This window comes from Chrysemys picta, chromosome 8, assembly GCF_011386835.1.
Source record: "Chrysemys picta bellii isolate R12L10 chromosome 8, ASM1138683v2, whole genome shotgun sequence".
Taxonomy (NCBI): Eukaryota; Metazoa; Chordata; order Testudines; family Emydidae; genus Chrysemys; species Chrysemys picta.
In genome coordinates, this window is record NC_088798.1 from 68,732,358 (window position 1) to 68,756,913 (window position 24,556).

General features: G+C 50.5%; 1 protein-coding gene across 4 annotated transcripts; it reads right to left on the bottom strand.

Annotated features, from left to right (window-relative positions):
* Nucleotides 1–2,623: 2,623 nt before the first annotated feature.
* Nucleotides 2,624–17,877, bottom strand: CCDC190 (coiled-coil domain containing 190). Of its 4 annotated transcripts, XM_065554781.1 has the most exons (5): nucleotides 17,710–17,873; nucleotides 14,101–14,340; nucleotides 9,038–9,337; nucleotides 7,360–7,489; nucleotides 2,624–5,171 (listed from the first exon to the last, which is right to left on the bottom strand). In XM_065554781.1, exons 3-5 carry the CDS (start codon nucleotides 9,210–9,212, stop codon nucleotides 4,562–4,564), a joined length of 915 nt encoding a protein of 304 aa, XP_065410853.1. In that variant the 5' UTR covers nucleotides 9,213–9,337; nucleotides 14,101–14,340; nucleotides 17,710–17,873; the 3' UTR covers nucleotides 2,624–4,561. The 4 variants fall into 4 exon arrangements, with proteins under 4 accessions (XP_065410853.1, XP_005310785.1, XP_065410854.1 ...); XM_005310728.4 differs by lacking the exon at nucleotides 14,101–14,340 and having other exon boundaries at nucleotides 9,038–9,251; nucleotides 17,710–17,877; XM_065554782.1 differs by lacking the exon at nucleotides 14,101–14,340 and having other exon boundaries at nucleotides 9,038–9,348.
* Between the last annotated feature and the right edge of the window lie 6,679 nt (nucleotides 17,878–24,556).

A 24,556-nucleotide genomic window follows, 5' to 3' on the forward strand; every position in this document is an offset into this window, starting at 1 on the left:
GAGTCTCCTGGATGGGCCGAGGGAGGCGAAAACTCAAGGCACAGATTGGAAAAGGAATGTCCCATACTCTTGTTCTCAGCTGGCAGGAATTATTCTATCATTTATTATTTGTATTATCATAGCACCTACAAGCCCTAGTCATGGACAAGGACCCCATTGGGCTAGGCAATGTACAAACAGGCCACAAACAGTCAATCCCTGCCCCAAAGAGCGTCACAAGATACAAACATGGCTGCATCAGAAGAGCATGCCCAAGTCCTGCCTCTGGACACCAGAATCAGATCATTAGGGGTGGAGGGAAAGCCTTCCCTAGTGGTTAGAGCTTTGGGGTTCAGGAGAGCTGGGCTGATCCTCTGGGTACCCTTCAGCATGTCACTTAACCTCCCAGCCGCAGAAAGATTTTTAAACACGGCCACAGGCTCCTTCCAACTGCTGCCTATGCCTGCAGCTGTCAGCAGAGAGAGTCCCTGCAGAACCCTGTGCCTGGGCCCAGGCCAGTAGGAGCAGCTCTGCATGGGGCACACTGCACCCAGGAGGGCATGGAATGTGGCCTGGGACTTGCAGAGCCCCAGACCTTGGATGATACTCTGGGTGGTTTTGGGTGACTGGGAACAGTGAGGAGATGCTCCACTTCATTCCAGAGGAGTGAGATCCACAGGTGGTCTGAACTCCCCTGCTCTGCCATTGCAGGGTTGCCATACACCATGTGTACTGCATCAGTGAGACCATTACCAGACACTGTGTCCCTTCTGGAGCCCACACTTCTACAAGGATGCTGAAAGGGTTCGGAGAAGAGTCGCGAGACTGATTTGAGGTCTGGCAATCCTGCCTGTGAGTGAGTGAGAGAAATTCAGCTCAATCTCTTTAGCTGATCAAAGAGAAGGTTAAGAAACCACTTGATTATGGGCTACCAGTACCTCCATGGGGAGATGATTTCTGAGAGAAGAGGGCTCTTCATTCTATCAGACACAGGTAAAATGAGAGCCAAGAGCAGGAAGTTGAAGCTAGATAAACTCAGATTGGGAGAAAGTGGCAACTTATTTACAGTGAGGGTAAAACACCTTCCCAAGGGCTGTGGTGGATTCTTCCTCAGATGAAATCTTTCCATCAGGAGGTGGTGTCTCTTTCAAAAAGCTAGGCCGTAGCTCAAGCAGAAGCTATGGGCAGTAGCTGGGTGAAATTCCCTGGTCTGTCTTAAAAAGGTCAGACTAGATGCCCTAATGGCCTTAGTGGCTATAGATATTCAGGCCTGTCTGCAAAGGCCTATACTTTAAGAGTTTAGGTGTATTCTTATCACTTAGCTAGTTATAGAAGTACAAAACAAGAATCAAAATCAGTCTGCCTGTTTATAGGCCTTCTCTCACTATGATAGTCTAAGGCCTTGTTCTTAGGCTAAGGTCTTTAACTAAGCAGCAGAGGCAACCATAAACTGGGAAGAGAAGGGTCACGGTCCTCACCACTCACACTGAAATAAGGCTGTTTTGGGCTGTTAAAAAGGTGATCCAATCTATCACCTCCAGAGAAAGGGAAGAGCCTAGAAGATTTAAAGAAAACTTATTTTGATAGCATCCTGTCTGGCAAGAACTCACTTATCAATAGCTGGGGTGTGAAATCCTCATTTCTTTGTTGTTCTATCACTGTAGTCTCCATTTCCCTATTGTTTGTCTGTATAATCTCTGTCTGGTTCTGTGATTGTTTCTGTCTGCTGTATAATTAATTTTGTTGGGTGTAAACCAATTAAGGTGGTGGGAGATAATTGGTTAGATAATCTTGTTACAATATGTTAGGAATGGTTAGTTAAATTTCAGTAAAATGATTGGTTAAGGTATAGCTAAGCAGAACTCAAGTTTTACTACATAGTCTGCAGTCAATTAGGAAATAAAAGGGGGGAATTGGAATCATGTTTGTAAGCAGAGTCAGGATGAGCTCTACCCTGACATCTGGTGGTGAATTATGGCGAGTGTGGAAAAGAACTCCACGGGCTGATCTTGTTTGCATAGGCACACCCACTCGCCTGGCATGAAACAACAGCAACTCAAAGTGGTTACTTTGGCTGGTGTGGGATCCCCAGTTTTCTCTGTTATTGGGGCAGGAAGAATAAAGTTTTGTTACCCTGATTCTGTGAATCAAGGCCAGTGGAACTGTTGTATGACAGAAGGACTGAGTGAGTCCTTCACCATTACCAAGGTAGCACTCCCTTGACAAGGGGCATGGGTTACAAAACCCAGTGAATTGAAAGAGAGGATGGGGACAGGTATTTGTATCTGAGGGTATGGGTCCCCTCTGGGGGTTTGAAACACCAATTGCACTATCTTCTCTCTCCACTGCTGAATGTCAGAGCTAACTTTGATTCTATTAGAAGTCGAGTTACAGGTTGCTGAGCTGAATTCACTTTGAGCCAATAGTGTACTAAACACTGGGGCTCCCCTACTAAAAATGTTGTACTTAAAGTACTGTACAGGATCTTTTTAGGGGGAATAAGACAAAACGCCACATTTATTATGCATCTGAAGAAGTGAGGTTTTAACTCACGAAAGCTTATGCCCAAATAAATCTGTTAGTCTTTAAGGTGCCACCAGACTCCTTGTTGTTTTTGTAGATACAGACTAACACGGCTACCCCCTGATACTTGACACATTTATTAGCAATACATGTATTCATTAACACTGTATTATATGCATATAATATATTACACTTACACTCACACACACACACAAACACACTCCGTCTTGTTGTTACCAATTAGTTGCTCCCCTTAACTTCACTGGCCAGGTGAGTTAGATGGAGGAGGGGGTGGAGCCGGGCTTCTGCCGATCCGAATCGATGCTCCCATGTTGACAAGACGAGACCCGGGGTCCTCTGCAAGACACCTCACTTTTATAGCAGCTTTCCTCTTATGCAAATCTATACCAGATTCAAACTCTGTGTCTGTGTCCATTGGTCCTTTGTGCTGCTTTCTTTTGAGTGTTGTCCCAATGCTGCAAAGAGGGTGTTTCCAAAAAAAGGTGCTCGCTTCTAACCCCCGAGGCCGTCGGTATGTCTGCTTGTCTTTAATGAGCCCACTTGACACGTTTTATTGTCCTTGGGTCTGGCTTCCAGCCCCTCTCCAACAGTTGAGGCTGTCTGGAGGTGCTGCCTTCCATGCCTTGCTCATTCACACCTCATTCATTCAACAGGGCAATTGATTAAGAGTGGGGGGGAGAGCTCTTGTTCTACTGCTAGCAAAAAGAAATTTTTCTTCTATCTTATTCTATCCTTAGGGGCTATAATATTCTACCAAGGGCAATGCAAAGTTTCTAAATGAGGCTTTGATACAAAGTCCCATGAAAACAGAGGTCACACATAGGTAGACCCACCACAAGGTTATATGAAGAGGCACAATGTAAAGTGATATGAAAATTATCAGTACTATGAGCTGGAATTGCTAAGTGCTGAAATCACAAAAGACCTAAAGTTATTAGGAGCTGAGATCACTGAGTACTGTGTTAACTAGTGGGGGAGCCTGAAGCTATATTGCTAAGCAGCTGGCGGAGCAATTTGTGGGGCTGGTTGGAGCAGCCCAAGGAACGGTGAGCGGAGCTGTTTGTGGGGGACGGCTGGAGCAGCTCACAGGTTGGGGAGCGGAGCAGTTTGTGGGATGGCAGGAAGTGGACTGGCTTGTGGTGAAGGCTGTGGCAGAACCCCACGGAGAGACAGCCAGCTGGCCTTGGATCACGTAAGGTGCCCCTTAACACCCTGCGTGGCCCCCCCCTTTTACTCTGGGGCTGCACTGGCCAGGGACAGAGACTTTGGGGTCTGTTGGACTTTTGGGACTTTGGGTGGTTGCTGGACCCAAGAGACTTCAGGGATGTTGGACTTTGGGGACTCTGGGTGATTTTTGGGTTGCTGGATTCAAGAACCCAAGGGAAAGGACACAGCCCAACTTGCTGGGGTGGGTTTTTTTTGCTCATGGTTTGTGTTATGAATCCTGTTTGTGGTGTTTTTTCCAATTTAATGCTGATGTCGTTTACCTCATGTTATTAAACACTTTCTGTTACACTCAGACTCCGTGCTTGCGAGAGGGGAAGTATTGCCTCTTAGAGGCATCCAGGGGGTGGTATGTAATTGTCCCAGGTCACTGGGTGGGGGCTCGAGCCGGTTTTGCATTGTGTTATTGAAACGGAACCCCTAGATACAGAACCTGGCCCTTGTTGCTGCCAACTTAGATGGGCAGAAGGGTTACATGTTTTGCTAAGGGGGGGAATGGGAACAGGGACACAGTCAAGGCTCTGTGGTGTCAGAGCTGGGATGGGGAACACTAAGGAAGGAAATTGGAATCATTGCTTTCTGGAAGTTCACCCCAATAAACATTGAATTGTTTGCACCTTCGGACTTCGGGTATTGTTGCTCTCTGTTCATGCGAGAAGGACCAGGGAAGTGAGCGGGTGAAGGAATAAGCCCTCTAACACTTACAATCTACGACTTTATAACCCCGGCTAGCTGGCTGTTCCAGACAGCAGGGCAGACCACCTTTTCCTGTGGCTGACCCTCACAAGCCTCCCTTAGGGGAAGGAGCCATCATTCAGGGTTGTGCTGCTCCTGGGGGGCTGGGGTCTAAGCTGTTTTCATGCCCAAAGATCTCTTGCAGGCTGAGTTCCTTCTCTGAGGCTGGAATGCCCTTGTGCCGGATATACCGGGCCTTCCTGGCTTCAGCATACAACTCCAGAAACCCAGGCCTGCTGTGCATGGGTCTGAGGTGGCTTCTGTCTGGGGCATATGGATCTGTATCAGAACTTAGCTTCTCGTGGCCAAGGGAAGGCTTCTTTCTCTCTGTGCAGCTAATGGGCTTGGGCATGGTGTCACTGCCATCCACATTGCTGGCCTCTGTCTGTCCACGGGGTAGCACTGTGGGGCCTGCACCCAGCTCTCCTTGGCTGTTGGTTTCTTCGTGCTCTGCCGGATTGGCAGAGGTGCTCAGCTGCCTAGCGATGGAATGCCTGAGGTCTGACAGGCTGATGTCTGTGATGGAGCTTGCAGCTTTGGTCTGGGTGCGTGTTGAAGTTGACCCATGTCTTCCAGAGGACTCCTGCCCTGCATTATCCAGGACATCATGGTCGCATGTCTGATGCTGCAAGGGTGATTGGGCTGCCTGTCTGGGTCCCTCCATCTTGGGCAAAGTACTTCTCGGTGCTCTATAAAGGAGGGAAGAGAGAGGGGTGGAAACCTGTGCAGTCATTAACCAGCAGCTCTCCCTTAATCACCTCCCTTTGCTTGCCATCCTGACCCCAGAGACCACGACACTGCCCAGCTGCTCTGCCCACCCATCTTGGTTAGCTGCTCTGCCAGGTAAGTCTCCTTCACGGAGCTGTAAGCACAGGTGTGTACCTGGCATGGGTCATGCCCCTCCCTGACACCTGCCCCTTCTGCAGTGAGAGGGAGACCCTGATGCATGCCTACCTGGAGTGTGCCACGCTGCAGCCCCTTTTCCTGCTCCTCTAGAACCTTCTCCTCAGGCTCTGGCTGCACTTCTCCCCGCCCCTCCTGCTCTATGCACATCCCATCCGTGGCCCCATAAAGTCACGAGACCTCGCCAACTACCTCCTGGTGCTGGCCAAGGTGGCCGTCCATTGCACCAGGAGGAGGCTGTTGGATGAGGAAGTGCTCTGCACCTGTGGGGCCTGTTTCCGTTCCTCTCTCAGGTAACATCTCTGGGCAGAGTTCCTCTGGGCTGCATCTGCTGGCTCCCTTGATGCCTTAGAGGAGCAGTGGGTGCTGTCCAGGGTTCTCTGCTCACTGTCCCTCTCTGGCTCCCTGCTTATGATTCTGTGACCCTCACTCCCATCCTTGTTTTTCATTAGTTGTCCTCGGCATTCACTAGAGTCCTGGATCCAGTAGCTCTTCCCCTTAGGCTGGGGGAGGGATCTTCAGCTGTGGGCGGGCTTGTGCCAAACCACCTTCCCAGGACTTCAACAGGTGCTCTGCCAGTTGAGCCCAACAGGACTCCTTCAGCCAAGATTCCAGATGCTCATATATATGGGCTGGGCATTGCTCCCTTCAGCCCAGACAGGCCATATGTTTCCAATATTTATTTATTTTTTTCAAAAAATGGGGACTTATCCGCAACGCACACACATTTTTTGCAAAGAGAGTTTGTGTACAGTAACATTTTTCATTGTTTGAAAAAAATATTGAAGTGAAAAATGTATTTAAAAAGTACAAACATTTTTGGGTATTTGCTACATTTTTTTGTTTCAAAATTATTGTAAAATGCCCACTTAGTATATTTTACTCTCTCCCTGCTGTTTTTTCACTGAAACAAAGGAGGAAAAGATTAAAAATGAAAAGAAAGTGAGAAAATAACACTTTTTCACTTCATTACTTTTTGCACTGGCAAATATGAGAAAAAAAAAACCCAAAAGTGGAAAACCTGGGGTGTATGAAATCCTCCATTTCCCTTTCTCTGGTCACCGACTGTGACAGATTAAACAACATCAAGGGTTTGTTTCTTGTCACTTTTTGTTGCCTCTTTTCCTCTCTGTAACTTCAAAACACCCTCAAGCTTTGACAGGAGTTCAGTTTGCCCTTTGCTGTTCTCTCCCTTGCCAAAATCAGGTAAGTTTTGAAATTAGTGAGTGGAAAAAGGAAAAACGCTACAGGAATGAGTGACAAGCAGCTATGCCTCCACCCTGCCCCTCCCACATTATTAAATTTATTGCACTCGAAGGCAATGAGGGGGGGGACAAATTTGAAATTTCAAAAATCCAAAATTTTGAAGTTTTAAAATTTCAAAGATTTTTGAAAACTGTCATGAAATTAAAAAAAAAAAAAAACAACTATGGCTCCATTTCACACCCTGTGACAAAGGGACAATGTCACCATTTCAACATGTTTCATGAACTTGTTTTTCCAAATTCTGACCAGTTCTGTTAGTCAGTAGGTGCCATTAGAAGGTTTCATGTGTGGCTAACCTCAGTCAGGACAAGACACTCAGCCTGGGATAACCTTGTCTACTCTGGGAGTTACCCTCTGTTCCCTATCCCCCGTCTTGTGATGAGCATCTCCAGCCATAGGCTGCTCAGCATGTTTGTAACCGTCAATCCATCCTCATCATCATATCCACTCATTATTCTCCACACCCGAACACAATCACTCTATGAACTTCATACCCTCATATCTCAATGTCTGTAATTTAACTCCCTCTTGCCACCCACCCTCATCCACCCCGAGGTTTACTCTACCCAGGGGCAGGAGATGGCTGCAGCACTCAGTACAGTCCTCGCCCCAGCCTGGTTGGGCACTGTGGTTTAATGGACATTTGTGTGTGGCGAGTGACTCGGGTTGCCAGGCTGCAGAGAAAGGTTACATTACACACATCCTTACTTCAGTTGCTCCACTCGTCTCTTGCTGTGCTGCTGCCCTGACGAAGTTGGGAGCATGGGCAGAGCTGACCTTTTACCAACCTCCTGGGAGAGGTCCCCGAGAGTCACATGGGCCTTCTTCCGGGAATTGCCTAGGACATGAGCAAACACTGATCACTAATCATGGAGAACGCTGGGGAGCAGCACAGGAGAGCCTAGAGCCCACATAAAGCCACCCCTAGAAACGCACAGCTACCAAGGCACTGCTGAGGGCCAGGCTGGCTGGCTGGAAATCTTACCATCCATTTCACCCTTCCCTTTGGCCACCTCCACACGCTGTGTGCAATCCTCTCTCGTCACTGGGGCTTTCACCTGCGTCTCCCACCCTCAGCTGTGTGTTTTTTTCCCATGCCGCCCCTAGCCACTTGGCACAGCCGTCTAGTTCTCCCCTGCCAGGTGCGCTCTCCTCTTTAAAACCCAGCCGTTCACACAGTCCCAGCCCTCCCCATTCTCATTGCCAGTGCTCTCCCTCTTGGGCCTGATTGTTTGCCTGGGCAGTCAGACAGTGCCTTTGGCCACTGGCTTAGCCAATGTTTGCAAAGTAGCATGAACATTTATGGTGGCACAGAAGCGATTTTGAAATCAAGTGATAATTCATAACTAAACTCAGACACTTATGCCAACCGTGTATGGCACCAATGGTGCCATGAACAAACTTCCCAAATAAATCTAACTACAGTATAAAAGTAGAGCAAACTTACTGTTACCACCAACCCCCCACACCCTGGTTTCACTTGGTCTGGCGACATGCCCGAAACCTAATTGACAGCCACATCAGGGAGGGATAGCTCAGTTTGCGCATTGGCCTGCTAAACCCAGGTTGTGAGTTCAGTCCTTGAGGGGGCCATTTAGGGAACTGGGGTAAAAATCCATCTGGGGATTGGTCCAGCTTTGAGCAGGGGGTTGGACTAGATGACCTCCTGAGGTCCCTTCCAGCCCTGATACTCTATGATCTTCCAGAAACATTGCCTCCCCTTTCCACTTACACCCCCCAGCAGCTTAGAATGCTGCAAAAATGCCCTGATGTGGAAATGCAAAGGCTGCGTGAGCTGCTCATACACCTAACCTATGAATGGAACTGATATTGACACGAGCAAGTTCCGGCGTGGAAGACAGGCAAGTGCAGTACAGTTACGTAGCACAGACACCAATACCAAATATCCCAGTCCAGTGGCTCTTTAACTGGCCCTTTCTGCAGGTTGCCTCACAGGGTACGTCTACACTTACCTCCGGGTCCGGCGGCAGGCAATTGATGTTCTGGGATCGATTTATCGCGTCTGGTTTAGACGTGATAAATCGATCCCGGAAGTGCTCGCCGTCGACGCTGGTACTCCAGCTCGGCGAGAGGAGTACGCGGCATCGACGGGGGAGCCTCCCTGCCGTGTCTGGACCCGCGGTAAGTTCGGACTAAGGTACTTCGAATTCAGCTACGTTATTAACGTAGCTGAAGTTGCGTACCTTAGTCCGAAGTGGGGGGTTAGTGTGGACCAGGCCAGATTCTCTCCTTCACTTGCACTTCCCCCACTGCTTGGATTGCTGAGCAGGATCTCTTCTTACTGCATGTCTAATTTTGGAGGGTTTCTTTGTTACTGGTGCTGGGCTGGGGGCTTTATTTGGAGGAGATGGGAAAGGAGCCTCACCTTGTTGCAGTTTCTGTAACTCCTTCTGGATCTGCCTCTGCTCTTTGATCATTGAATTCATTTGGTAGAATCGTGCTTCCTCTAAGTCCTGCAGCCCATGGCTGAGCCGGGCTTCAGCCCGCTTGACATCCTGTCTCTCCAGCTCCCAGCGCCTGGATGGGTCTCCCTCTGCCATAGACCGATGTATGATGCCGAGAGCTGCTCCCCTCCTAGGCTGGGAAGTCCCAGATAACAGCACAGCACCATGGAAGGGACCTGTCAAGGCTGATTTCCCACTCTGGCACTCTGGCAGGTGGGGGCCTGCAAGGATTCTAAAAATTAATACTGGCCACTCCAGGCTTGTATTAAACTCCCAAGATTACAGCTTCTCTCTGACCTTGGATGGGTAGATACTGCCACCACCCACAACCCCTTTAGACCCAGGAAGGCGCACTTGGGAATTCCTCCTTGTGGGGTACCCTCAAGCCTCTCCCCGCCCGGGAATTGCTGAGAAAGAAAACAAAGGAAATCAGCTGTTGCCACCAGCTAATTAAACAGCATATGCACAAACCTCTTAGGACACAAAAATCCTAATCCTGTTCTTAAAAAAGGTAAATTTTATTAAAAACAAAAAGAAAGAAAATACATCTGGAACTTAGGCTATTGCTAGATTTTAAAAAGAGCAAATATAATAATTAAGCATCAAAAATGTTTTTCTTGAGGTCCAGCTTAATGGTTACAAGCAAAACAAAAGCATTTGGGGGTTAGCACAGAGAAGTCCACAAGCCATAAAGAAATAAAAGAGATAAACCTATTCACATCTTCCTAGACATTTCCTGATCTACTTACATATCTGGGGTTTCAAATGAGTAGTTTCTAGGTATGATTTAATGATTTTCCATACCTAGCGCAAGCTCTTACAGCATAGTCCAGCCCTGTCCCGGCTCTCCGGGAGAACAACCACACACAGACAAAAGTGGAATCTTGTTTCAGTTTTAAAAAGTTTTAGCTTTCCCATTGGCTCTTTTGGTCAGGTGCCCACTCACTTCCTTATACCTATGCATGCAGTCAGACTTTTTAACCCTTTAACAGGTAAAGCAAGTAGAGAACAGCTACCAAGAAGGATTTTATAGCTAATTGGCTGGCTGGGTCCATTAAAGGAAGCTACCCTCCCTTCATTTATCACAGGACCTGAAACAGGAAGAGCGCTGCAGGCAAAGGAGCACTTTGCCATGAGAGAATGTCGCCATCTCCCACCACAGGAGCTGAAGCACTTTCCTGACCTGGCTGGCTTCACCCTCACCACGCTGAAGCAGCTATTCTCACCAACCTCAATTTGCCAAGTCAGAAAGCCATTAGAAGACTCACCCAACAGGCCAGTGTTGCAGGCCATCTTTAATCCCCTGACAGGGGGCATCTCCCAAAGATGGACTGATTTGGGATTGCTAGCCCTATGGCGTCCCCCCTTGGCCCAGTGAATGTTGGTACTGCCCCCAGTGCCCCAGTGTCACTGAGCCACTCTGGGTGAGGAGGACCTTGTGCAACGGGAATGTTGAGATGTTTAAATGCACAAACCCCACAACATGCCTGTGGTGTGATCGCCATAAGCATGTCCCCCAGCACCGACCTTACAGCCGTGGCGCAGTGGGGCCAACAGGCCGGCTTTCAATCGAGGAGAGCTTTGCCTGTCTTTGCTCTACATGCACTCTGCCAAGCAGACATTCCACCCTGGTGCCCACAGCCCTGGGACCCTCCTCTTTGCTGTGAAAGCCTCCCTGTAGCTATTAAACTGTTGCTGGGTATTATATTGCCTAGAAGGCATTGCCGGTTTGTTTGTAATGGAAGCTCCACTGTGCAGAGGCTCAAGGGCAGCAGCAGCATACAGCACCCTTATTGGATTGCCATAGGCTTCTCCAGCACATAGGCAGCACAGCTCAGCCACCAGCTCAGCCCACTCTGCCTGCTTAGGTCCCTGCTGTGGGTATTTCTAAGGCACCTGTCCCCTGGGTATCTAAGAACTTAGCAAGATTATTCCTTTCTCCTTGTTTGCTAAAGAAAAAAGCAAGTGTTCTCCTGTGGTGGGCAGGGCCTTCTCCTCCTCCCTATTACTATCATTAGCTATGCAGTGTTGTTGTAGCCTGTCAGTCCCAGGATATTAGTGAGACAAGGTGGGTGAGGTAGTATCTTTGATTGGACCTACCTCTGTTGGTGAGAGACAAGCTTTCCAGCTTACACAGAGCTTTTCCTCAGACCAGACCTCTTATCATAGAATATTAGGGTTGGAAGAGACCTCAGGAGGTCATCTAGTCCAACCCCCTGCTCAAAGCAGGACCAATCCCCAACTAAATCACCAACTCTTGGCTGCTCTTGTGGCTGCTCTTGTGGCTGCATGTTTTATACACAAATCAGACCTGAGGAAGAGCTTTGTGTGGCTCAAAAGCTTGTCTCTCTCACCAGCAGAAGTTGATCGAATACAAGATATTTTCCCCATCCCACCCTGTCTCTCTCTGTAGTTATCTGTGTGTCTGAAGGTAGTGCTCAAAAGCCCCAGTACAGGCCACGGCTCCATGGTGCTAGGTATATAAACACACTGACACAGCCCCTGGCCTGGCAAGCTCACCATGTAAATATCTGAAGGGGGGAAGGGGGGAGGCAATGAGCTACAAAAGGCCCACAGAATAAATGAAATGTAGAGCTGGAAGGACTTCAAGACATCAAGTCCAGCCCCCTGCACTGAGGCAGGACCAAGTAACCCTTGACCTGCCCTGACAGGGGTTTGTCCAGCCTGTTATTAAAAACCTCCAGTGACAGGGATTCCACAACCTCCCTTGAAAGCCTGTTCCAGAGCTTAACTGCCCTTATTGAAAGAAAGATTTTTTTCTAATATCTAATGTAAATCTCCCTGTTGCAGATTAATCCCACTACTTTTTGTCCAACTTTCAGTGAACATGGAGAACAATCCTCTTTAAAACAGTCCTTAACATATTTGATGGCTGCATCAGATCCCCCCTCAGTCTTCTAAACATGCCCCTTTTAAAAACTTTCCTCAAAGGTCAGGTTTTCTAAACATTTGATCATTTTTGTTCCTCTCCCCTGGTCTCTCTCCAACTTAGCCACATTTCTTCTAAAATGTGGTGCCCAGAGGGACAATGGGCATGGCTGGTTAGCTCCATTTTTTCTCTATATTCTGAATTTGACCCTGGTGCAGAGAATAATACAGCTTGCTAGGAAAATTCTCTAACAGGAAGCGCCCATGTTAGCATAGCTCACTTTATTCATTGAAATAAACTGAGCTCAGAAGCTTCTGTATGGGTAGGGCTGGTTGAAAGTTTTCCATCAAAACTGTATTTTGATGGAAAAGTTTCAATTAAATGCAACTTGTCACTACGTGTCTGCTTCTCATGGAAAATTTTGACTTTTTGTCGAAAAACTGGACATCCAAACATCAGCAAATTTTTGGTTTTTAGTTGAAAACTGGAAATTTTCAATTTGGAAATGCCACTGCTGTGCTTCCTGGGAGTTTTAATTTGGCTGCCTTATATCCCCAATTTGCTTTATGAGACAGATTCCCCAGCCAGATTACATCTCCCTCGACACACAGTGGCAACTCAGTAAGAGGGGAGAACGTGGTGCATGATGAGAGATGTAATCTGGCCAGGGAGCCCAGCCCATAGAGGAGAATGGGGGTGTGAGGCATCCAAACTACAATGCCCATGAGGCACTGTGGCAGTGGTATTTTTTAATTGAAATTTTAATCAAAAGATTTTGGCCATAAATGTAAAGTGTTTGATTTTTTTTACTGAAAAGTTGAATTTTCCATGGAAAATGTTGACCTTTATATATCTATATCAGCATGTTCATTTTTATCTTCCCTGGGAAAAACCCCTTTTCTGACCAGCTCTACTTGGGGGTCAGCAGATCAAAAAACTGGCAACCTTAGCAGTAAATCTTTGACCTCAGTGGCCCTGCTTAAAGAATATGAGGCTGAGAGGGGCCAAATCTAAGAGGTTTTGGCTGGCTTCGTCCACCGTCAGCATGCAGCCTGAACCTGAGTGGAAGTTAAACTAGGAGACTTGGTCCTGACAAAGCTGTGTGAGAGAGACATTGGAGAAAGCCAGCCTTTGTTCCTGGCTGTAACTGAATTCTGGGACCTGTATGGCCGCTCAGTGCTGAAGGAACAGGCAGCAGCCCCAGGTGCTTCCAAACCCAGCAGTATAGATTTGTGGCCCTGGTAGCAACAGTGCTCACTGTTAGTGCTGAGAGGAAATCCTGTGGAGAGAAGTCCTAACCCTTCCAAGTGACCCATCTCCTCCAGGCCAGGTGTTAGCCAGATCTGGACAAGCAGGGAAGCTGGCACCTCAGCTATAATTTGTTGTTAGAGACTGATGCTTGTTACAGATTGTTTCTAGAGCACTGGGGAAGGCATGAGGATGTGTGTACTGTGTGTTTTACCTGTCGCAGGGAACAAGGCCTGGGAGGTGGGAGGGGAAGGTTTAATCAAGGAAGGGCTGAAATGTTGACTAGAGTCTTTCTAGTCTAGTGGTTTCATTGCCAGCCTGAAGGGGAGCCAGGTAAATCATGAGCACTGATCTTCTTAGATCAACAGTGTATGTTAGGAAGACAATAGGGCATTTTCAGGCAGGTTAAATGATGCAGTTCTGTGAGCTAACGTACAGCCAGTGAGTCACTGTACCACTTTCAATCCGCAGGCACCCACCCGTGGGGCACAGAGCAGCTGCAAATTCAGTTCAGCTCCACTGGCTAGTCAAGCACAGCACAGACAGGTGCTGTAAAAGCACCTCCCTATGCACCTTCCCCTCAGTCTGCAGCAACCCAGCTATGCCAGCCCTGGCTGCCCCATATAAAACTTTGCCAATGCACCTCAGCCCTGACTGGCAGCCCTCCAGCTATGCCAGTCTTCCCTTCCACCTCTCACCTGCTGACCTATTACTATTATTGGTATTTATTGTACTGTGGTACCCCTAGGAGCCCCAGTCATGGATCTCACCGGTGCCACTGACTCTCTATCTTGACTTTATCAGGCCTTGTTGGAGCCTCCCCCACCCCCAGTTCTGCCAACATACCTCACTCCTGGTTCTGGAATACTAAAGACACTTCAGTGTACGCAGAGGCTATTTGATCTTTTGTTAAGAAGTATTTATTTTACACTGAGCTGAGGCGTTCCCTTGGACTCCCTAGCAGGCCGGCTCTTGTAAGCTGGAGGTGATCGTAGCAGGGGGTTGAGTTTCTTGCAGACACTTGAGCAATGGGCTCTCTGAGTTCCGTTGTCTTGGATTCTTACCGAGGTATCAATAAAATGCTCCCTGTGTAAACAAGACACTCTCTTCCAGTCCAGCTCTGGACCACCCCCACCCAGTCCACCCACGCACACGCAACTATTCCTGCTTTCTGCACAAACAGCTCTGCCTGTGGACTCCTGCATGACCTCCTGCATTTCCAGCCCTAGGCACCGCAGCAGGGCAGCCCAGCCCTGACCCACAGCAGCATTGGTTATTCCAAGAGACAGAGGGACAGCCCTGCAGACAGAACACGAAAGGGTCCAATTCTCCTCTCCCATACACTGGTGTGTGCTGCATGGGTTAATGAGTGTGTGGAGAGGCCATGACTTGGAGCCACTGGAGATGGAAGTTTTGGGATGGTTTCCTTTGGTTTGGTCAAAAAAAATTGGTCAAAAAATGTCTACCAAGACAGTCTCAGTATTGCCAATGTCAAGAGATCAAAACTGATGGTCTGGACACCAAAAAACCACCAGATCTGTTTTTAAGAGGACTACATGGTGATTTGTGGTCTGTCCTTTGGTTGCTGAATGCCCCCTGCCTAGCCCCAGTGCATGTGAAAGACAGCGTTGCCAATGTTCCAGATATATTGGATCAGGGATTTCTGGCCCCTCCTGCAGGAGCTCTTGCCCCAGAAGTAGCCATCCCCCAGCCTCCCCTTTGCTCCTCTCTTGGGGCACTTCACACCAGTCTCCCAGGCCTGGGGGGGGGGCTGCATGGGGTCCCCTCTCTTGCCAAGGTGTGGGGGAGGCTCCAGAGGCTCCTCACCCCCTCTCCCTTTGCCCAGGCATGTGCTGCAGGGGAGCCAATTCCTCCCTGATGGCAGAAGAGCCGCAAGAGTTGGGGCAAGGCCTTCTGCCATCAGAAAGGGGTTTGCCATGACTGCACCGTCCCCAGCGGGATCTTCTGTCAGGAAAATCAACACCAAATATTTTGTTTAATTTCCTATCAATGTTAATCTCTGTTTCCAACTGAGACACTGCAGTGCCTCATGGGAACTGTTGTGGGTCCAGGTCCCTTGTGCCGCTGTTCACCATTTGGGAGTTGATCCGAGGCTGGACTACATTTCCCATGATGCACTGCAGTTTCCCCCTGTGGCTGAGCCCCCACAGTGCATCTTGGGAGATGTAGTTTAGCCACTAAGCACATGGGCAGACAGGAAGGCTCCATGCGCTGCCCCTGCCCCGAGTGCCGGCTCCGCAGCTCCCACTGGCCAGGAACTGTGATGAATGGGAGCTGCAGGGGCCAGCATGCAGAGCCTTTCTGGCTGTCGATGCGCCTAGGGGCTGCAGGGACCTGGCGGCTGCTTCCTGGGAGCCACGGTAAGCGCCACCAGAACCCTGCACCCCGAACCCCCTCCTGCACCCCAACCCTCTGCATCAGCCCTGAGAGCAGGATCGGCTCTAGGCACCAGCAAACCAAGCACGTGCTTGGGGCGGTACATTTTCAAGGGCAGCATTCTGGCCATCTTTTTTTTCTTCTTCTTTGGGCAGCAAAAGCCTAGAGCCGGCCCTGGCAGCAGCAGTGCGTCGTGCCCTGGGGCCGCTGCGGTTTGCGCCACGGCAGAGCAGCACCCGCACCTTGTGGCTGGGCTGGGCAGGCTCCTAGCGGGGGAGACTCGGGCTGGAGGCCACCCCTCAGGGCACACGGAGCCACCTGCAGATGCCGCAGCCGAGGCTGGGCGAAGCGGTCCGAGCTTCCCAGGGACTGTGGCAGGGTGGCTAGAAGCAGCAGCAGCAGCGGGACCCGCGTCCCGGTCTCCGGGCCTCCGCTCCCTCTGGGGCTACCCTGCTCTGGCTCCTCAGCCCCCTGCTAGGGCAGTCCTCTGGCTCTGCCCTCCTGGATCCTGGCCGGTCCTGGAGGCGGGATCCCTGGCTGGAGGGACCCTGGGCTGAGGCGCGGCCCGGGAGCCTCGCTGCTTACCCCAACCCTGCCAGTGCCGGACCGGCTGGAGGTGAGGGGGGAGTGGGCGGAGTCAGCAGTGGTGGGGGGGAGCCCAGGGCTGGGGCAGCAGGGGGTGCGGGTGGGGTGGAGAGCCCAGGGCTGGGGCGGCAGGGGGTGCGGGTGGGGGAGGGCACTGGTGGGGGGGGAGGTGAGAGCCCAGGGCTGGGGTGGGGGGCAGCCAAAATTTTTTTTGCTTGGGGTGGCAAAAAAACTAGAGCCAGCCCTGCCTGAGAGCCCCCCCTGCACCCCACATCCCCAGCCAGAGCCCTCACCCCCCTTACACCCTAACCCCCTACCACAGCCCGGAGCCCCCTCCTGCAGCCCATACCCCTCATCCCTAGCCCCTCCCCAGAGCCTGCACCCCCAGCCAGAGCCCACACCCTAAACCTCTGCCCCAGCCTGGAGTCCTCTCCCGCACCCCAAACCCCTCTGCCCCAGCCCCACCTCAGAGCCCGCACCCCCAGTCAGAGCCCTCACCCTCCTCCTGCACCCCAACCCCATTGCCCCAGCAAGTGAGTGAGGGTGGTGAAGAGCGAATGATAGAGGGAGGGGGGATGGAGTGAGTGGGGGCGGGGCCTCTGAGATTAGAAAGTTGGCAACCCTAAACCCAGGGCTAGTAGTTATTTTAGGCTCTTGTGCTCTCTCCTGCTGGAGCTGTTCCACTTTGTATAAATAATTAACTATTCATTGGACCAGCAAGAAAGACGGACTCTATAGCTTGGTAATTAGGTACTCATCAAGAATGTGAGAGACCCACATTTAAATCAGGCAGGCCTGATAGGAAGCTAGAACCTGGGTCTTCTCTATACCTGGTGAATGCCCTCATCACTAGGCTACCAGCTATAAAAAGGTAGGAGGGTCTGGAGTTTTCTTGTTTAATCACAAAAAAATGTGAAAGGTCTCTGTTTCATCCTGCTATGGATTTGTGAAATGGAATTCCTGTTTTCCAGCCAGCCCTAGTTCACATTGTCTAGACGGCCTTTGCTATGGTAAAAGCAGATCAAAGCCCTTTTGCACAAACCACAATCCGTTCCTTTAATGTGAAACGTGGATTCTAGGAATATGCCAGGAACCCTCCCACACAACAGGGAACTCTGGAGCTGGGGGGGGGAGGGGAGAGCACTGCCAGGCCCCATCCCAGAATAGAAAGCAAAGTCCCAAGGCAGTGCAAAAGCCTGCTCTTGCCATGTGTAAAGCCCACAGCTTTGCTAGTTACTCATTCTAAGTTCACGGTTGTGAAAGCAAAGCCTGAACCACTGACAGGAACAGACCCCGACAGAGGCGACCAGTGATGGAGCCAAAGGGACGGGGAATGGGAGTTAGGAGCTTACAGAGCAGGGAGGGAAACACGCAGGCACAGTGCCCAGTAGGCAAGGTGCTGCTATGCCCTGCTCCTGGGCTAAGGCCACAACTAACCAGGCCTGAGGGTGCAGGGACAGCACAGGTACTTACCTGATCTGGAGCTAGCAGAGGGAGGCTGTTTCCTAGCAGAGCAGGGAGCTGGACAGGATCAGGCTCACAGCTCAGGGCACAGATGCAGCACTGGAGCAGGGAGTTTTCTGAAGGCAGGCTCACGCCTCTTTTGCATGGTTCACTCCTTCCCTCTCATTGGCCTGCAGGGAAGAGCCCACGCCCTCCCCCCCAGACCGCAGGACACAGCAAGGAAACACCCAAAGCACCTGCAGCTGCTGGGAGGCTGGCAGCCCCTTTGTCTCCCTGCCAGCAGGATAGGAGCAGCTCTGCCTGGCCCCACAGCCCAGCCTGCCCCTGCCCTGCAGCGGGGCTCATCAAGTCACTATTGCTCCTTCCCCAACCCCAGCATGCCTGTTCCCTGGCTCTGCTGCTGCCTGGAGATGGCTAATCACCTAGGAGGTGGAGGCTGGGCCAGAGCCACAGTAGGCATGAGGCTCTGGGAAGGAGCTGCACAGCACAGATTACTGCATGGGAAGCTGGCTTGGGAAGGAGCTGAAGCAGAAATGATCCATAGGAAGCAGCCAGCTGACAAACTAGAGGGCAAGGCCCAGCCTTGGCCCCGTGAGAATGCCCCTGGGTGGGTGTGGCAACCCCACCAGCCCAGTGAGCATGCCAGGACTCGGGAGAGAGGGCCCATGGCAGGAGCATCCCTAGGTTCCGACAATCCCAGCTCCTTTGGGACATACATCCCTTGCTGGGCCCAGAGCACAAAGACAGCTCACAGCCCCTGTGCACTGAGCCATGCCAAGTGCAGAAGGGACCTACAGATGCTCCTGTTCTTTACACCAGGCCAATGTCCTCTCTCTACCCCTGCCCTGCAAGGCAGATGCAGGGTGTGTCTAGCTGATTGGGTCTGTGTGGGTGAGGGGCCATTGGGAAAAAGCCGCTGGGCTGAAGGGCGGGAGAGGTAGGAGTTCACATTCAGCTCAGATTCTAATGACCTCTTGTGGGAGACACTCGGGCCCAGGGGAATCAGTCTCTTTGTAAACACCATGTGCTTTGCTCTGGAGAGGCATCCTCCAAAGAAGGCCTGCAGCTAGCGGCTCAGTCCCCAGCACGTGTGATGAAGGAAAGGGTAACTAGAGTATGCCAGCCAGGATCCCAGCGACAGATGCTGGATCACAAAAGCAGCAGCTACAGACTGTGAAGGGCCGTTAGCTCCACTGGCCCATTGTCCAGCCACATATTTTTCTCCAGTGCATCTATAGGTGCCTCGGACAATGGCCATAACCAGAGTAGCAAGACAAGGTGGGGGAGGCAATATTTTTTATCAGACCATCTTCTGCTGGTGAGAGAGACAAGCTTTTGAGCCCCACAGAGCTCTTCTGCAGGGCTGGGAAATGTACTCACTGTCACAGCTACATACAAAGTGGAACAGACTGTTTAGTAAACCTAGTTAACATATATTTCAAGAGACCATTCAAGGTGGAGTGACCCAGTGACACCTCTGCAGTCTTAGGGGGAACGGGGGAAAAAAGCTGGAGAGGTGGTTTAAGTGGATTATGGCTTGTTATAATAAGTCATAAATCCAGTGTCTCTGTTCAGGCCAAGATTTTTAGTGTCTAGCAAAGTTATGAATTTATGCTCCCAGGCTCATCTTTTGAAGGCATGCAGGTTTCCTTTGAGGATGAGGACTGTAGAGTGATCGCTTTGTGAGAAGGGCTCACCCACAGGTGATATGGTGTTTTTGTCTATTATTTTTCTGTCATCTATAACCCTTTGACCACTACATACAAGTCCAAATATGCTGAACAGCTCTGCACAAGGCCTTGAGAAAAAATGAGGAACAACTTGCTGCACCTCAGACACTCCAGAAGGAATCATGTCAGACAAGAAATCAATACAAGCTCCCACACACTGGAAGAAACTTACCTGGAAATCATGCAAGAAACCCAAAACAACCATTCAAAAAACCTGATGACAGCCATCAAACCCAAAAACAAAAAGTGGAACCAACTACAACAATTCCACAACCCACAAAACACCACGTCCAGGAGAAACCATAGTGCCAGGACCTACCACATAGGCACTATACAACAACCCGACCTCATCAATTTATCAAGACTACCCCTAACCAGAGCTAAATTATCTGTACTCTCCAAAGGACTGAACTTCTGCTCCACCACAGAACCTGAATCCATACTAACATGTGGAAAATTAGAAGAATTCTTCCGCTGGCTCTGCCTCAAAGAATTCTTTCATAACAATGTTGACATCACCCACACCTACCATGTCCTGACCGACAGTCATAAGAAAAAAGAATTATCTGACTGAACACCCCACAGAGTGGATGAAATCACACTCTTGATCGTTACATCAATTGCTTCAGGAAAAAAATGACTGAAATCCTTAACAAACTTCACATCCACTATAATCGCTCCACTGCAGAGAGGACAGTTATACAGTCCCTGAAATCCAACCACCAAATAGTGATCAAACCAACAGACAAAGTGGGCACCTCTGTAGTCCTTAACCATGAAGACTATAGCAACAAGGCAAATCAACACCTTTCTGACCCCACCTACTATAAAGAACTCAAAGAAGACCACAATTCACCCAGGAATTTAAGGATTTCATCAAATCCTTCCCCAAACAACTCCAAGAGAAACTCTACAACCTCGTCCCCCATGAACCCACCCCATGGACCTTTTACATGCTTCCCAAACAAGGGAACCCAGGCAGATCCATCATATCTGTCCACGGCACTCTTACCAAAGGAATATTGGGACTCATACAAACCATCCTCAAAACACTCACCACACAAAGGGGCAGCTTCCTCCAGGACACAACCGACTTCCTCTGGAAACTCTGCAACATTAGCAACCTCCTTACACCATCTTTGCCACCATGGATGTCACTTTTTTATACGCCAACATCTCTCACAATGATGGCATAGCTGCTTGCCTCAAATATTTACCAGATAATGGACACTCACTTCAGATATCCACCCCAAACAATTGCCAAACTCATCCTCACCCACAACAATTTTACATTCAATAAACACTTTGTCGAAACCATGGGAACAGCCATGGCACTAGGAAGATTCCCCACTGTGCCAACTTCTTCATGGGCCACTTTGAAGAAGAATTTCTGGACAAATGCAACATGAAACCAATGATATACTTGAGCTACACTGATGATATTTTCATCCTCTGTCCAGATGATCCAAACTCCCTCACAGATTTCCACCACAACTTCAACAACCACCACCCGTCCATTAAACTCAGACCACTCCTACACCAACATTAACTTCCTGGACACTACAATCAGCTTCAACAATGGAACCATACAGACAACTACATACAAGAAATCCACGGACCACCACACCTACCTTCATAGATCCAGTAAGCATTCCAAACACACCAAGAAATCTGCTATCTACAGCCAGGCACTCAGATATCACAGCATATGCTCTTAGAAGAAAGTCAGAAAATCAGGTTCCAGGCAGTAGTGAGTAAAATAGTCATGTAGCTGCCACCGGGTGGCACTGTGCTCTCATCTTGGGAATCTCCGAGAGACCAGGCTGCAAAGCAGCAGTTTGGGGAGAGCGGGAGTCTCAATCCTTGGCCTGTGTTCAATGGGCTGTGACAGCCAGGACCTGAAAATGTGCTCCCCTATTGCCAGCTGGGGCTGCTGTAGAACTCCTATACAGCCCAGTTTGGGGAAAGGTGTGCCCCAGCGAGGACCAGCTCTAGGTTTTTTGCCGCCGCAACCAAAAAAAATTTTTGGCCGCCCCCCACCCCAGCCCTGGGCTCTCACCTCCCCACCAGTGCCCTCCCCCTCTCCCTCCTCCACCCCCTGCCGCCCCAGCGCTGGGCTCTCTCCCCCACCCCACCCGCACCCCCTGCCGCCCCAACCCTGGGCTCCCCCCCACCAGAGCTGACCCCACCTGCTCCCACCTCGCCTCCAGCCGGTCCGGCGCTGGCAGGGTTGGGGTAAGCAGTGGGGCTCCCGGGCCGCACCTCAGCCCAGGGTCCCTCCAGCCAGGGATCCCGCCTCCAGGACTGGCCAGGACCCGGGAGGGTAGAGATGGGGGACCGCCCCAGCAGGGGGCTGAGGAGCCAGAGCAGGGTAGCCCCAGAGGGAGTGGAGCCCCAGAGAGTGGGCCCCGGGCCCCGCATGGCAGCGCCCCGCCCATTATGGCCCCGCTGCTGCTTCTGGCCGTCCTGCCGCAGTCCCTGGGTGGCTCGGGCTGCTTCGTCCAGCCCTGGCTGCGGCACTGGGGGGCGGCTGCCCTGCGGCATCTGAAGGCGGCTCCGTGTGCCCCGAGGGGTGGCTCCCAGCCAAAGTGTCCCCCGCTAGGAGCCTGCCCAGCCCAGCCACAAGGTGCGGGCGCTGCTCCCCCGCGGTGCGAACCGCAGCGGCACCCTCCACGCACGACGTGCTGCTGCTGCCCGGGCCGGTTCTAGGCTTTTGCTGCCCAAAGAAGAAAAAAAAAAAAAGATGGCCAGAATGCCGCTCTTGAAAATGTGCCACCCCAAGCACGTGCTTCGTTTGCTGGTGCCTAGAGCTGACCCTGGCCCCAGCTTCAGAGGAGGGGGTGAATGGGGATATCCTCTCATGTCTGTGGGAGCAATCACAGGATATTGATGCATCTGAAGAAGTGAGGTTTTTACCCACGAAAGCTTATGCCCAAATAAATGTTAGTCTTTAAGGTGCCACCAGACTCCTTGTTGTTTTTTTACAGGATATGGAGCCTCCCATTGCTATGATCTCTTATAAATAACTTTTCTGTATGTAATGCTCACCCTGCCCTATACTGAACCACTAACCTGATAACCCTAACCATTCACACGGACCCTCACCTCTGATCCAAACTAATCCATTAATCTCACCCTGTCACTCATACCTGAACTACATCTTAGCTCCAGCCCCCTAATGCTAACTATAGCACAACCCTAATGGCATCAGCTCCAACCCTAAAGCACAGGTCTGTTGGGTCCATCAAGCAATGTGGTAGAGCATGTATGGGTCCCTAGTGATGAATGGCACACAATGGTGTGTTGTTAGGGTCCAACAGGACATTACTTCTAATATGGTGGGAAGTGTTTGGATCCTAGCATAGCTTCTATTTCCCTAATGGCATTGCCCCTCTGCAAAAACTGGGGAAGTGGGAAACCAAGAAGGCAATCAGGTCAATGCAGGCAGAAGTATTAGGGCCCTGTTATCTTTTTTCCTACAATGTTAAAAACTTGTTATCCCCCCTATTGGATTGCATGGGGTGTGAGGATCCAGGAGGAGTCTGTGCAATATACCAGGAAGGTGGGAGTTCATTCTCTGACTGTGGTTTATATTTTTAACTCATGAGGAAATATTGACTAGTTCAGCAAGAACAACGCTTACCCTCAGCTACACAGCAAGGGATTAACTGTAGTGGCTGCACTGCACCCAGTTCCAGGATACCCTGGGCCCCTGCTGGCCCCACCTTGTCTTTCATAAAGTTTCCTTCCTCTAACTGGTGTTTTGTGGGTCTTGGGTTTGTTTTAAATCAAAGCACTAGGATTCACATGGCCAGTCAAGGGCTTTAGTTATAGCTTGTTCCTCTTTATTGGTTAAAACAGGATCATCACTCCTGAGCCAGCACCATACACAAGGCCTGTGCCCAGCCCCTCTCTCTACACCAGGGGGTCATGCAGCAGCTGAGCCCCTCACAGCCGTTAATGGCTTTGTGTCTTCCCCACAGCCTGGTGAGATAGGGCAGTGTACTGGGACTCAGGAGACCTGGTTCAATCCCAGGATCAGCCACAGACCCCTGTGCATCCTTGCACTCGTCACTTGTGCCTCAGATCCCCATCTGTTAAATGGGGATGGCCGCCTAGCTAATAGGCCACCAAGGAGTGAGGCACCAATGACATCCAAGCCTAGGTGCTTGTCCAGGGATCTCACAGTGGCCAGAGAACTTGATGTGCTCAGTCAGCAGCTCTACAAAGGCCTGAGAGCAGCAAGCCAGAGACATTGAATCATTAACCACAGGAAGTCCTCTGGCTGGCCTGATGCCCTAATAATCGGGGCCTTCATGTAAGCACGACAAACTACAGGTGCTGATACAATGAACTTATCCCTTGATATCATACCAGCCAGCTCGCAGAGCTGAGCCTGTGACTGTACAGAGCCTGTGCCTTGACATAAGCCAAGAAAGGTTCACACTGACAGGAGTGAGCTGGTGACCTGCACAGAAGCCAGCTTTGACATCAGCCCAGAGTGGTGAAATCACTGAGCTAGTGACGTCCCCGGACAGCAGGCCAGCAAGCCAGAGGAAGGTGCTAAGTCAGTGACTTCACAGAGCCCGAGCCTTGAGCCAGTAAACTTGGAGAGGCTTGTACCTTGACAACAGCCCAGCAAGCCGGATGTGCGGAGCTGGATACTTCAGAGAAGCATGTCCCTTCGCACAATTGTGCTGGATATCAGCCCAGCAACCGAGAGCTGCTCTCGGGGCCTGCCATTAGTGCTTAGCCTGGCTCAGCTGTGATTAAAATAAGTGGGAATGCTGGAGATCACAGGTCCTGACCTCCACTAAAAGCAGAGGAAGAGTTTCTTCCCTTCTCCCTCGCTTGAGCTCAGCTCTCCCTGAACCCCCCTTTCTGCCTCTTCATGGGCTGCTTGGGGAACTGCAGTGGGAGCAACAGGCTGCATTGGTGCTTGACAGAGGAGTTTTCTGGGACTCAGGCCTTCCCAACAGCATCCTCTCTTGCCACTCCATGGCAGGGTATGAGGGCATCTAGAGGGGAAGCAGAAAAGATGGTCTTGCTTTCAGGCCAGTGGCTGCAGAAGGCTAACCCATGGAGTTTTTACAGAACCCAGAATTGCCTTTTCTGAGGTTTCGCCC